This window comes from Varanus komodoensis, unplaced genomic scaffold (genome assembly GCF_004798865.1).
Source record: "Varanus komodoensis strain SLA01 unplaced genomic scaffold, ASM479886v1 scaffold18_3, whole genome shotgun sequence".
In the NCBI taxonomy this organism is placed as follows: Eukaryota; Metazoa; Chordata; class Lepidosauria; order Squamata; family Varanidae; genus Varanus; species Varanus komodoensis.
The window spans coordinates 2,062,287-2,077,138 of record NW_025335549.1 but is presented as its reverse complement, the minus strand read 5'-3'; the positions used below and the strand labels follow the sequence as shown (position 1 = coordinate 2,077,138).

Sequence of the window (14,852 nt, the reverse complement as noted above, 5' to 3'; positions counted from 1 at the left end):
TATAGAAACAAAGGCTTGGCTCTAAACAGGTACCCTTTTATTCATGAAATGGTAAATTAACTTCAAATGCAGAAAAACTGCATTTATGCTCAGGATGATTGTTAAAAACACTGTACAAGTCATTTTAAAAGATCTGTTGTGGCCTGCTAGAACTCATGCACTACTCTATCTTCCTTATCCGCAAGAATTTTCAAACTGTACACATACCCTCCTGGCAGATTGTAGCTCTCTCCCTGACAAAAAGCCTTTTGCTAGAGCTTGCACTAAACTTCCCTCAATAGCAATATTATTTCATTACACAGCCAAAAGCTTTCTGGGCAGTTCACAACATTAGGTATTTTCTCTTAGTTCACAGTTTCACGTTCAACTTATCATCTGCAATACAAGTATACCCATGGAACTCGGCAGGTACTATTCTGTTAACTATGTAGAAAAAGAATGAGTTCAAGCGAGCAGTAGAGGAAGAAACTTTAATGAACAGCCAAAGATGGGGGGAAAGAGAAATAAGGTATTATCCAACAATAACATTTTAACAAAAGTGGAAAGGCAACTTTTCAAAAAGCCAGTTCCCTCCTTCCTCTCTAGACAGTACAAAGATTATCGTTATTTACACAATAATTTACATACCTTTATCAAGGTAAATTTGATCCACTAACAGAGGAAGAACCTTCAAATCCTACCTGAGGACATGCCTGAAACATAGTGTTCATGGTTCAATGGGGAAATGAAGGGGCAAGAAGCATGCTGATACAACATCACATGGCTGAGGTGCTTCAATTTATATGGGAGCCATGGGCTGCATTCAGATTTAGTACAGTGGACCCAATAAAATCAATGGGACATAAATTACTTATGACACAGGATGACTAAATCTGGCTCCAACCCAGTATACACAGTTTAACACAAAATATGTCACTCACAATAGATTATGCACTTCATACAGTGTTTTAAAAAATACTTTTACATATTTACATTTTGTAATATATTACATTGCCAAAAGGTCATATAAATACTATACAGGCACACTTTAACCAGTCAGAAAGGTTCACAAATAAAAAACATCCTTTCCTCTTCTGACACTGTGTGGCTGCAACCCAGTTTACAGTTATATGCATACAAAGATCACTGATTCAGCAGGATTAACTCATGTGTAACTGCAGACCAGTTTGAAATGTAAAATGCTTAATCAGATCTCAGAAAAAAAAACTTGTGTTGTTAATGAACTCTACATGCATTTGATGCTCACAGCTGAAAATAGTAAATTATGCTCTGCAAAAGACGACTTAGGAAGATGTTTTCCATTTGTGAATCTTACCACTGCTATTGCATTCTTTTGTGTGTGTGTTACTGGCATGGTATTTCATACACAAATGTATGGAAACTGACAAATTATATTAACACAAATATTCATTATCTTTATTACAAGCCACTGAGGCACACGTCTATCCATAAACAAATGAAAACAAAAGGCATGAGATAAAAAACCATGTTGGCCACAGATTCCCAGCCGTGGTTTAAGTCAGGAGGCTAGTCTTGACTATATGCCACCTAGTTCTGGGCTTGCTTTTAATCCGGCATATCAATGTTTAGCTTGGGAGGTGGTATAACGTATTTCCCAGGACTCTGGGTGATGACTACACCAGTCTTTTTTCGAAACATTGGAGCTATTTTGGGAGGTTCTGGGACAGGGGTTTCTTCTGTTTCCTCATTATCTTCATGATGCAGGTCATAAGAAATGTTGCCATACTCTCTTAGGAATGGGAAAATTTCAAGTAGGAACTGACAGAAGTCTTTGCGAATTCCAAACCACCCTGCACATACAAAGAGTTATTGATAGCTTCACTCTGCAAGGAAACTGACAAACAGTGTACACTCCCCCCCCCTTTTTTTTTCTGCAACACAATTGAATGGCAGAAGTATTACAAACGGGAGAGGAGCAGGGACAGACCTTCTCCTCTGCATACTCACAATGATTGCCTCCTTTCTGTCCAAATGTCGTTGCCATTAAAGTTATTAGTGAAAGCCAGAGAGGAACAAATATGGGTATGTATGAGAATGTGTTGTGTCCATCCAATCTGTGCACAAGCAGGATCTAAATAAGATAATTAGGTAGCTTCAGCTGCAGGTGTTACACAATCCTATTTAGCCTGAGGATTCAATGCTGGGCATTAAACTGCCTAAGCACCAAGCTAACGGAGGGCTGAATATATCTTATACATTCCTAGGCAAGGGCAGCAAATTTTGTGACCATGGAATTTTTCCAAGCCTGTTTACAAATCAATTTTGCAGATAATTTCAGCATCAACTGGCTCACTGGACTAAGGGCTTCCTCAGTAAAGCATTATTTTACAGGTGTCCTTGAAAGCAGGTTATAATCAGGATTGTGTCTACATTGCTATTTGTTACTGTGCAAAGAATTCAGCATGTTGATAGTCTCAATAAATTTTCTTGCACTTGCAGCTGCAAAGACAATTGGAAAATGTCAGGGCAATGTCTGATGAGATCTCCAAAGCCCAAAGGAAGAACAGCATGTTCTTCAAGCACAAGGCAAGCTACCAACACCCTGCTCAGTTCCCTGGGATTAGCAGAAATGGATGAAATTATACAAAGCGAGCACTTATGTATAATTTCTAGAAATCACCAATTCAACCTTTCTCACACAGGCTTTAGGCTTTCATTTTGTCATACAAGTCATCAAGAGAACTCCAGAAATATTAGGTACTCACTATTCATATACATACAGCCTCCCTGTCTTATTTGCAGTAGCAAAATTCATAACTTGCTCTGAAGGTTTCAGAAAGAAACTGCTAAAAATATCCCACCCAAACAGTGAACATTAGATAGCTTTGGCTTACTTCAAAGGTGAGTAATGGAACCACGATTGTCATCCAACTGATTGCCATTGTTATGTGTGTTCTTCTTTGTTCAGCAATCACATCCATTGAGCGTAGGAACAGAACAGACCAGACGATATAGTAGAGAACAACCAAACACAGGAAGGACATCAGAATCCACAGAGGGACACAGACAACCTGGAAATGGAATGGGGGGAAAATATCACGGACAAAAAACAAACAGCCCCCTCTTTTTCCCCAGAGAGCCAGTATCATTATAGGTATCTGTCATTATGTTATCTACAGATATATATTTAAAAAGGAAAGCAACGTTTGCCTTCAACAATAGCCATATGGTCAGACAAGCTTCAAAGACCACATTGTACCTGAGCTAAAAAGTTACCACCGCAAATCACCAAAGCCTTATTAGTATCATGGAAAAGGATAATGTGGAGAAACAGGTCTAAATTCTCTTTGAAAAGAACAAGACAAATTTCACAGAGGGTACAGGAAAATCAAAATCAAAACAATTTTGAGTCTCAGAACTGCATGGTACAAACTATGAGATTAACTTCTGTAAGACGCCGTGACAACCATGAATTCAGACAGCTTTAAAAGGAGACTGGATTGTCGTAAAGGACAAGGCTATCAGTGAGTGAGCGTCTGGATGACCAGATGCTTCCTCCAGCATGCCTGTGTACACCAACTGCTGGGCATATGGGCTCCATAGCTAGTTTGGGGCTGTTTTACTGCTTTGCTAGATATTAGCAGGTTTTACTGCAGCTTCTGTGATTTTTATTTTTAAGTTGAATGTCACCTCGAGAGTCCTGTTAATCAACAGCAGCTTATAAAACTATTTATAACTTGTAAAGTTAATAATAAATAAAACTGACTACATTATAAATACAACAAGCATCACCTACCATTTCTGATGTACCTCAAGGCTTATTAAAGCCAACTGGCCAATTTCCCTTCTAAAACTTTGTTTAGCTTTCTATATATGCCACAATTTTAAAAATCTATTTTTCTGACACTAACATTACAGTTGGTGTTTGCACAATGACAATAAACCTTTTAAAACAGCATAAAAATAAGTCCAGTTTACTTACAAGCCAAGGCCACTTGATGATTTCATCTAGTCGGAGTGCAATAAAGATAAACTGGAGAATATTGACAGAACATAGGATTTCCAGCTAGGGAAAGAAAAAAGCAGCCACATCAGAACCAAATGGTTGTTGCTACAGCATCTTACAAAAGCAAAATATCACCTTAGAACAAAGTATACAATATTTAAAATGAACTTTTTGCTCTTCATGTATCATTAGACATGGAATATAAGTGGACCACTACTAATTAGAATAAAAGTTATTGAGTTATAAGATCCTTATAAGTTAATAAGGCTCTTCATTTAAGACACTGTAGGCCTCATCTCCCTCACTCTCCCTCCCCGCATACATAACTCACATATACCAAAAATTATTCTAAGCTAGCTTAAGAGAGACAGATTTCCCACTTCTATTTATAAATTAAAATGTATCTGTATTCTCACAACAAGGGTCACACTTGTAAGAATCTAATGCACGAAGAGTAGCTCACCTCCAAAGATCTATCATGCCGAAATCCCCACACACAAGCTGCAACCGAGACTGGAGACACAAAGAATAGTGGCATGAAGACTAAAAGCCAGAAGCGTGTTCCTCTCTCGATTCCATCACAGACTAGCACTTCAAACATCAGAAGTAATAAGTGAATCCCTACTGCAATTAACATGGCTTTGAACTCCACACATGTTTCTCCTTCTGCTCTAAAGAGGGAAAGAAATGCATACAACTCATTGTGTTAGTCTACACTACAACTACATCCAAACTTTAACAGGCTTAGTCTGGTTCTTAAAAGTGAAGATACTGTACTCCCTTAGGGAAAGGGGAACTTTATGTTGTGCTGATGGGGTGAATATAGACATATTACCACCACCCTTAATAGCTGTGGCTCAAATTATAAAAGACTGCTATTAACTGTACAGAGAGTTGGCCTGCACAGAGAACAGTCATTTATAGAGCCAAGCATGACTATGTTCCTGTAGCTACCAGGAACATGTTGCATGGAGGTTAAGATGCATGGTGTCTACACAAAATTCTTGATGGCTTCATCACAGAGCTCACATGTATTATTCAAAGGAATGCTCACAAAAAATAAAAGTGCATACATTACTCTTACCGATATTGTGGGTTCCGTGCCCATACCCCAGTTCCTACTGAGGCACCAACAATGACCATTAACTTCCATAGCCATATTGGAGCAAACACTGCCCAATAGCTCCACTGAATCTTGTCATCCAAACGGAGAGAAAGCAAAACTGAGAACAGCAGCAGGCAGGCATAGATAAGAAATTTGCTGTTTAGAAACAGGAGAAAATAACAGTTTTAAGACACATTATTTTCAGGTGTATACAAATTCACATTTTTTTCTTTTTTCTTTTTAAAGTCACTACACAAACTTACACTGAGTTATGGGGAACAGTTCTAACACAGGCATTCATCATGATTCCCAGAATCATTTGGCTGAAGCAAAACTAGATGGGAATTTGGTCTGATGCAGCAGGCTTCTTCTCACGTTTTTAGGCCATTAATTCATTTACTCTAGATCACTGTACTCTATTCTAACTAGGCACAGTTTTTTAAATCTTAGTGACAAGTCTGCTTCAATCCTACTTGAAATCCTTTAAACTAGAGATTCTGGGCAATGGACCCTCTACATAGAAAGCATGTCTTCTACCACTAAAGAATGCCATACCCTAATATATGCTCATATTTTACTTAAGTTTGGTTTGCTTTAAACAAGCCATAGTTACATCTAACCACTTTTCAGGTTTGGATACCAGAACATGCTGTGCTTAATTAAAGATGGAAGCAAAGGCTTTCATACTCTCCTGCATAGCTATATTTAAGAAAGGCAGGATTACACAAACCCAGGGATATACCAGGCACCTTTCCGTCAAAATTAACCATTGTTTATCATGGTATCTAAGCACACCCTATGACAGCTCTCTCTAATTTCTACAATATGTGCTACTTAATTCCTGACCTACTTTGATGTATTGAATCCATGTTTTCCCCCCTGTATCACACTAAACTTTCTGGACAACTCATGTATCAGTGGAACTCAGTCCCTCCTGGTACAACACAACACTTTAATCTCAGCGAATGTTTCATCACACAACAGAGGACACCCTTTGGTTTTACAGTTTTCCTTTTTCCATGTTCCTAAAAGAGATTCTGAGGTGGCAAATCATGCACATGTAAGCACAAGGTAATTCTACACCTCCTTTAATGCAGCATTTGCAGTTCTCTCAGTTAAAAAAACCTGAAGCTCAGCAGCCTTTCTCCAGCTGCCTCCCACTAGGAAGCTGACAAACACTAAAGCTGCTACCTTCAAATTGTCATCAATCAAGACAATCAAAGGAAGAAATATTATGAGTTAGTCTATTGCTTGGTCTTCTGAAGAGCTGAAACTGTCAATAAGTGTCAATAAGAGGGCCAGATTCACCAGCACAACAAAATAACTCATTACTGACTTTATGATGGTGTCATGATGAGCAAGCTTGGCATGCTAACACTAATACAACAGGGTGGACAGGTAACAAATTGGAGCAACTGCTATCAGATCCATCATCTTGCTGAAGTGGCACAACAGCAGATACAAAGTAGTTTTAACAAGGCCATGATCAGGATACTCATCAAGAAAACATCCTAAAGGTATTCTGACCAAGGTAGAGCTAGACGTACTTGGTACCAACCAACACATGTGACACCCTCAGTAGTAGCATGAATTGCAGCAAGATAGTCCTTTCCTACAGAAGCTGTCCTCAGTTAAAATGCATTTGTGTTCGGCCACAACAGAGGTAATCTCTGGCCTGCCAGAAAACACACAGGAAAACAACTCTTAAATTACATTTCAGGGATTATCTAGGCAAGCCTAGTCTCCTTTTGACAGAAAGACTAAGGATCCATTACCGTTCTGTTTTGCTTCAACAACATAACTATCTGCCAGTTTAAGACTGATGCCATAAAATCACACGTGGGTGGCTTCCTAATTACATTTAAAAGGCACAAGCATGCTTTTAAAACTCAACTTGTACTCAGTGAATTAATTGTTCTGTTAAAATAATGCTAATACATGACAAGGCCAATTGCTTTCAATATCGTAAGACTGCAGAACCGAACCAGCTAGAAACAACTTTCCAAGCAGTAAAAATTAGAGGGAGTGGAGGAGATTTACATGCAGGGTGGTATGAATGAGAGTCCTGACCTTTACCAATGCCATCTTAAAAGTAATCAGAAAATAGTTATTTATTTGTAAGCCGCCCTTAGGCTTCGGCGAATGGGGCGGCATAGACATTTTCTAAATAAATAATTAAATAGTTTCAGAAAGAAATTGCCAACTGGGAGGTTCAAGTCTCCCTTCTAAAGGGGCAGGGAGGATCCTCTTCCCATCAGATGTCCAATAGTTAATGTCCCACTTCAATTTCAAAAACTGACCTCTAATGGGCTATTAATTTACTTTATAACCTGCCCCTTCACAAGGACTTGAGACAGATAATGACATGATATGAATGGGGTCTATGGTTAAGAATTATTTCGCCTGCAAATCAGGGAAAGGGAACATGTGTTCCTCTTCTCCTTCCAGATATTTGACTCTGTCTCCATGACTAGAGATGATGTAAGCTGCAGTTCAACAACATCTGGCGGGCCAAAGATTTCCCCATCCCTGCTGCAGATGAAACAGAGATGACTCAAACTTTCCTGACACTGCCAACACACCTACTATTCCATGAAAGACTCTGTCCTGCTGTGTCATTTTCTCTTATCTTTTATACACAATTTCTCTTTGTAACTCTATGGCAAGGCAAGCCCTGATATTCTTTTGTTGTACAATGCTTTTGATAAGAAAGCCGTTCAGAAATAATAATGTGCTAAGTGACAAACCTTGTTAAGTGACAGAGAGGTCTATCAACAAGTGCTAGCTGTCGCAGTCACATGGCCCCTCCAGGTATGGGTGCAGTTTGTCAGAAACAAATGGGGCAGGACTGTGTACCTTCAAGCCCTGCTTGTGATCCTCCTGCATCTTTCTAATTAGTCACTGAAAGAGTTGGGATGCTAGTTTAAGAAGGAACTTTGATCAAGTCCAGTACTGCTACTCTTACATTCTTAAGAATACAATCCAAAAAGTCCCTGAATCAAACCTTACCACACCAAGCGGTTTGACATCTCTCCCCTCCCCCCTCCCCTCCCCACCTCACACACACACCCCAGTCTCATTCTGTATCTTAAACACAGGAGAAGAGTAATACTGAATTGTCTTAAAGAATTATCAAAGTAAATGAGAATCACTGCGGTGTAGTGGTTAAGAGTGCAGGAATGGACTCAGGTGATCTGGCTTCTAGTCCACACTTGACCATGGAGCTCACTAGGTGACTCTGGGCCAGTCATGGACTCTTGGCCCAACCTAACTCATGGGGTCCTTGTTGTGAGGGTAAGACTGAAAGGAACAGAATTATATAAACTACTTTGAGTTTCTTGGAAGGAAAAAAGCAGGATATAAATACAATAAATGAGAAAAGTAAATGTAGCCAAACCACTTTGAGCATTTGAAAACATGTCTATAAAACATACACTAAAAGGCAGCATTTTCTCCCCCTTTCATGTTGGAATAGTTCAAAGGTAGGCAAAAGTGGATCTCTAGTTGTTGGTAATAGTAGTTATTCCTGACCACTGGATGTGCTGGCAGGGACTTCTGGGTTTTTAAGTCCTGGACAACATGACAATAAACTGGACTTAACAAATTGGTCAGAACAAGCTGACCAAGGTGTGAAGTCCTTGGTTCAGTGAAAAACCTGAGTGACTATGGGCCAGGTGCAACCGCATACATCCACATAAGGCTACTAATTGGGTGGGTAACAAAACACAGCACCCAAAAGCTATTAGCCCTAAGAATCTGTGCAATCTTCAATGCCAAAGACAATATCCCTTTGAATACCAAATGACCAGAGTGGATAAAAGTCAATGATTAAACAAAAAATATTTTTGGATTTAAATCAGATTTTTAATTTTAATTGGAATTTTTGTAATAAAATGCTTTTTGAGGAAAAACCTAACTTTTCTATTTAAGATACATTATAGTCCAAGGGTTATTAATTATAAAATAAGGTTTAATGTTTAATTATGTAGTGTGATGCTGTATATTTATGCAATGTTCAAATTTTTTGGTAAATGAATTCCATTAATCCATTCAGAATATCATGCTCTTCCAGAGGTTTCTGTAAGATTATTGGCCAATTTTTCTATCTAGATAATATCACAGATGCTTGGTTTTACAGTTCTCAAAACTGTGAATTAGTGACTGCCTCTTCTACATAGCAAAATATGTTATAAAACATACAGAGTTGAGAAAAAGACCTTAATCCCACTGTTCCTTTGCAAATCTATGTACACAGAATCAAAAGTGATCCAGAATTTGGAAACACTGCCCTATGAGGAGAGAATGGGAGGACTGGGCATGTTCAGCCTTGAGAAGAGGGGGAACATGATACCCCTCTATAAGTACCTCAGGAGATATCACAAAGATGAAGGTCAACATCTTTCTCACTGATATCAGAGTGCAGGACACAGAATAATCAAAGCTGCAACCACCCAGATTCAGGCAGAACAATACGACAGTGCAACCAGTTGCCTAGAGAGGCTGTGGGCTCTCCCACACCAGACACATTCTAAAAGAAACTGGACAGCCATCTGAGTGGGATGGTATAACATGGTATCCTGCAACACCAGGGCATTGCACCCAATGGCCTTCATGGCCCCTTCCAACTCTACTATACTATGATTCTATGAAGCCCTTACCGTGTAAGTGCTAAGTTTAAAAAAAAATCACTGAACAGAAGAAGATTGTTGGGAGTGTAATAGTTCTGTACAAAAGTGAAGTATGAGGAGGGAGAGCCAAGCAGTAAAAATGAAAGTGAAACCTTTTGAGCAGAATATTATTTGGATCTTTTTGTGTATTGCCTGAGGTTTACCGTATTATTCTTTCACCGGAAGAGAAAACCTGTAATGGCAGCAGGCAGTAAGAAAGACCCAGTTTGGGAATATTTTAATGAAGTTCCTCTAACTATGGGTAAGGAAGGTAGGCATGAGTGTAAATTATGTAGAAAGCCATGATTTAAATCTAGTCTTACCCTATGACATACACAACCCTGTCTTCCTAGGAATATATAAATATACTATCGATGAATGGCGTATGATTAAACGATAGAGCCAGTGTGACATTATGGTTAGTCTTAAAATGGGACTCAGGAGATCTGGGCTGTAATCCCCACTTGGCCAAATGGGTGACTTTGGGCTACTCAGATTCTCAGCCTAACTTACTCACAGGGTTTTTGTGAAGACAGCCTGACTTTCAGTTTTGGATCTCTGCATTCCTTCCAGAATAGAAACAAAAGTCCAAGGCAGTTCAGAAGTAGCCTGAGTGGTATAGTACTTAAGGTGTTAGACTAGGGCTTAAGAGATCAGGGTCTAGCCCCTACATGGCCACTGGGTGACTTTGAGACAGTCAAATCCAATTCAAAAGGGTGTTGTGGGGATAAAACAAAGGAGGATTAAGTAAGCCACCATGGGTTCCTTGCAGGAAGAGCAGGATATAATAATATAATATAGAAATAAAATCAACATGAACAATGTTCTGCTGCCTTATACTGAGTAAGGCCACTGGACCATGACTTATTATTATATATCAGTGCAATGCCTTTATTAGGTCAATCAAAATATCACGAACAGAAACTGTGGTGCAGTATAGTTAGAGTGCTGAACTGGGGCTCAGGCGATCCAGGTTCTAGTCCCACTAGCCACAAAGCTCACAGGTTGACTCTGGACCAGTCACTCACTCTTGGCCAAACCTGCCTCACAAAGTTGTGAGCATACAATGGAGAGAAGGAAGATTATGCAAGCCACTTAGTTCTTTGCAAGAGCCAAAAAGGTGGAACATACCTTTCACAGTAATTTTAATAAATGCAATCAATTTGGAATGCAAATACGCATCAAGGCCCAGTGCCTCGCTTCTTCAGATGTTCTGAACTACAGCTTTCGGCATCCCTGGCCGCTGGCCATGGTGTCTGGGGCTGAGAGGAACTGAAGTGCACCGGGTTGAGGAAGGGTGCACTCCTTTGCATGATTACTAAGGCCTCCTCATGGGTTTACCCGCAAAGATTAACCTTCTCCCAGTCCCACCCTGCCGTCGCCGCCTCCACCCGGGGGGCTGCCACACGGCTCCCTTTAAGCCCACGGGCGCCGGTCCCTGTTCCAGGCCGTCCAAAGCGCCCCCCGCCCCAAGACCTCCCCTCCCCCATGCACTCCCCCTCCCCCCGCCTCACCACAGGCCGCCTTCGCCCTCCCCTCACCTAGGGTTGAAATCCTGAAACAATCCCCTCAGGTTCATGGCGCTCCGCCCTGCCACGCCGCTTCCGCCGCTCTTGCTCTCACAGGAGACGCATCGCGGCCCTGGCCTCGCCGACAAACCGCGGCCGCCACCGCCGCCGCCTCATCCGCCCGTCAGCCGAGCTCCCCTCAGCGGCCACGCCGCACTGCGCGTGCGCCCCGTGAACAGGGCGCATGCGCGCACTCGAGGGTCCCGCCCACTCTAGGTGCCTCTTCTCGCCCCCCCTTTCTTCTTCCTTTTCTTTCACGCCCACCGACACCGCCTGCAGGGGGCGGGGCCGAAGCAGCGCGCAGGCGCCTGCTCCGTGAGCGTTTGCGAAGCCTTGCCCACGTGAGGGCGAGCGGCGAAGGTCCCTCGAAGGCTAGGAGACGAAAACGGCTGCGCTGGCCGGGGGAGGCTGGCAATGGCGCCACTTTTGCGCTGCCTTCTCCAATTGCTGGTCTGTCACGGAGATGCTTGTGAAAGGTTCAGATATAATGGCCGAAACAGGAGCTCGATATCTAAGGAAAGAATAAAAATAGGATTTCTACAGCCTATAAAAGGAGTGTGTGCAAGTGCGCGTTACTGCATGTTTGTGTGTTTATCTAGCTGTCTGTTTTTATGTGCCTTTCTCACTACTTACCGTTCTGGTGTCTTCCAGCCGTGTTGGACTTCAACCCCCATCAGTCCCAACCTGCTTGGGCAGTGGTCAGGAATGCTGGGAGTTGCAGTTCAATACATCTGGACAACACCATCTTGGAGAAAGCTAGTGCAAGTGACATTCATATGTATAGCTAGTTAGCCATATGCTCCACTGAATTAAATAGGACTTTCTTTTCAAGAAAAGCATGGATAAGGTTGCAGGTTCAAGGGACTTCATGAAAAACTGACAATCCATATAGCATCTCTCCTTGGTTAGGTGGTCAGGTCAGTGGACTATATGGAGTTTTTCAAGTGGATTTTTAAACATTTATCCAACAAGAGAGAGGGGAAGGGGAGGGAGAAACTTTAAACCCAACAGATTTATTATGGCAGAAACTTTCATGTAGTATGGCCCAATTCATCAGACACATAAAGTGTTACCAGCTGGCAACCTGAAATATCACAAGCTAGCCCTCTTGCATTTGTGGCGCTTGGGTAACACTGTTTACAATTTCTTTGTAGATGGCTGAGTAGATGCACAGTGATTTCCCAACAGGGGCAAACCCTTCATGGCCTGGATATACAACAGACCAAAAGTGCAGTCCTAGACTGCCTAATGAGAAAGACTCATTGGAAAAGACCCTGATGCTGGAAATGACTGAAGGCAAAAGCAGAAGGGGACAGCAGAGGTTGAGGGGGCTGGATGGGGCTACTGGAGATGTGGGTGTGGGATTCGGTGGACTCTGGGGGATGGTGAAGGACAGCAGAACCTGGAGGAATGCTGTCCGTAGAGTCGGCACGACTTCGCAAGAACAACAGGCTGGTCTACTCAGCCATAGGTCCTGTTGAGATCGATGAGGTTTATAAGCGGGTATAAGAAGGGTGCCTAATATAGCAACTCCTCTGAAAACTTCCCTAGGGGCCACAAGGAATTATGAATGGTTTTTACTCTTGTAGTCCAATTTAAAACAAAATTTTCTGATTCACAGTGTTTGTTTAACTTTTACATTGCAAATATAAACAGACCCTTACACAGAAAATAAACACATTCAAATAGAAACACTAAAAGAGAAACTTTCAGTATGTGTAAGCATATATATACACAACTAAAATAGAATACAAAATCGAAATTGATATTAAATGATTCTCGGTCACTTGAGAGACAAACGCATGGTGGGGAGAGGCAAATGCTTCTGTGGACTGCAGCCCTCCAGGTATCTCTGTGGCATGCAGGGATTTTTTTTTTTTTTTTTTACTGTAACAGCCTTGTCATAGTTACCTGTCTGGCCAGTGTTACAGGTCAGCAATGCAATTCTGTGCACATCTGCTTAGAAGTACGGTCATTCAGTTCAAGGGGCTTCCATTCGTCAGTGGGTTTAGGATTATATTTAGGGCTGCAATCTTACGAACACTGTACCTGGGCATGGGCCCCAATGCATGCAATGAGAGTTACTTCTATGTAGATCCAGGCAGGATTGTGGCAAATTAGACATTTTAGGAACTGTTGACAGACAAAACACACTTCTCGCGTCCCTTCTCAAGCTCTGGGTTTACCTTGACTTGGGGGCCTTGTAGTGACAGATCATATCTTCCTAACCAGTTTTATTGAGGATGGGGCTCCTTGCCTGGAAGTCATAATATTTGGGATTAACTGAGCAAGACCAATGGAACCTAGTAGGATTTCCCTCTGAGGAAATCTGCGTAAGACTGGGCTGAATATGACCAAGGACTAGTCAGCATGCTTCTGCGTTGGACAAAACAGACTTTCGAAACTTCAAGGGGAGGAAGGAACGGAAGGTGCAATCTTAGCATGTTTCGGTAGGAAAAGGAAGTCCTGTAATTGCCAGCATTTTTTTTTTCTGTGTGAACACGGATTCGATTCCGTCTAAAGCCACTCACTAAACAGGACCCCCTGTTATTTCCCATCTTATAAAAATTAAACACTGACTGTACAGTTTGCAGAGAAAGAAATCCCCAGTCCATCATCCCCTCTAGCCGGCAATGACATGGAAATGAGAAGCGAAATGAGATGCGAAGGATCGCGGGCGTGCCAAGGCTTTCAAAAGCCGGGAGGAAAAAAGGAGCTCGACAGCATACGGCCGAGGAAAAGCACGCCCCTCGCTCTCCGAAAAGAAGGTCACACGCGCGGGTGCCGCGATCCCAACCTGCCCCAGTTTCGGTGCGGACGCGGAGCGCTTTTCTGCGCTTCTCCAGGCAGGACCGCTCCATGCATCGCCTTTGGAAGGGCGAAAGCGCCGCACCCCCACGGAGGCTCTTCACGGTCCGCGCGTCATGGCGCATGGGGGGAAGACGGGGGGGTGCCGCAGGGAGCCCCAGTCTCTGGGAAGCCCTCTGCCCCGCCACGGGCGCTTCGCCTCCCGCTGCCCTCGCCTTTGCACCTTTCTACCTGCGATGCTTTTGTGCACTTAAACACCCTCCTTCCCCTTGTACTAACTGCGCGGTCCTTAGGGGGCAGGCCCCTTTACGCACGCGCACGCATGCTTCAAAGCACACGCCGATTCGCACGTCCACATTTGGGCACTGTTTGGGGACACGCTCCTTCACCCGGCCTCCTCCCAGTCTTCTCTCTGCGCACCAGTGCGGGTGACCCCCCTGCCCACTCCTAAGCAGAGGGTGGGCACCACGCATGCGCACCGAGGAGCCCAGTGCTCTCGCGCCTCGTTGAAACTTTAGTCCTGGTCGCCTCTCCCTCCTTCGCTCCCACCCGCTTGTTTCTGCCTCATCCCAGTGGCGATGAGAGAGGAAGGGAACGCCAACTCTGTCCTCTGGGGGAAGAATATGCAGCCCTTCGTCTCTCCAGTGTCCAAGGCGATCTTCGTGGCTCTCTTTCTCTTTGCCATCTTGCTCATACTGTACGTGATCCTCTGGTACATTTGCAGAAACTCAGACAAC

The 14,852-nt window shown here is 42.7% G+C and overlaps 1 protein-coding gene across 1 annotated transcript; it reads right to left on the bottom strand.

The window, feature by feature from the left end:
• Positions 1-456: 456 nt before the first annotated feature.
• Positions 457-11,439, bottom strand: TMEM185A (transmembrane protein 185A). Its single transcript, XM_044427476.1, has 7 exons — positions 11,281-11,439; positions 5,052-5,228; positions 4,431-4,638; positions 3,944-4,027; positions 2,856-3,032; positions 1,969-2,092; positions 457-1,811 (listed from the first exon to the last, which is right to left on the bottom strand). Exons 1-7 carry the CDS (start codon positions 11,316-11,318, stop codon positions 1,567-1,569), a joined length of 1,053 nt encoding a protein of 350 aa, XP_044283411.1. The 5' UTR covers positions 11,319-11,439; the 3' UTR covers positions 457-1,566.
• Between the last annotated feature and the right edge of the window lie 3,413 nt (positions 11,440-14,852).

Bases quoted from the DNA above. Each gene is read 5' to 3' on its own strand.
- TMEM185A (XM_044427476.1), bottom strand. From the start codon at position 11,318: ATGAACCTGAGGGGATTGTTTCAGGATTTCAACCCTAG. The intron at 4,639-5,051 runs GTAAGAGTAATG...TTCCCTCTTTAG, and splicing joins GCACGGAACCCACAATATCG to AGCAGAAGGAGAAACATGTG. The intron at 2,093-2,855 runs GTAAGCCAAAGC...TATCTTATTTAG, and splicing joins TTCCATTACTCACCTTTGAA to ATCCTGCTTGTGCACAGATT.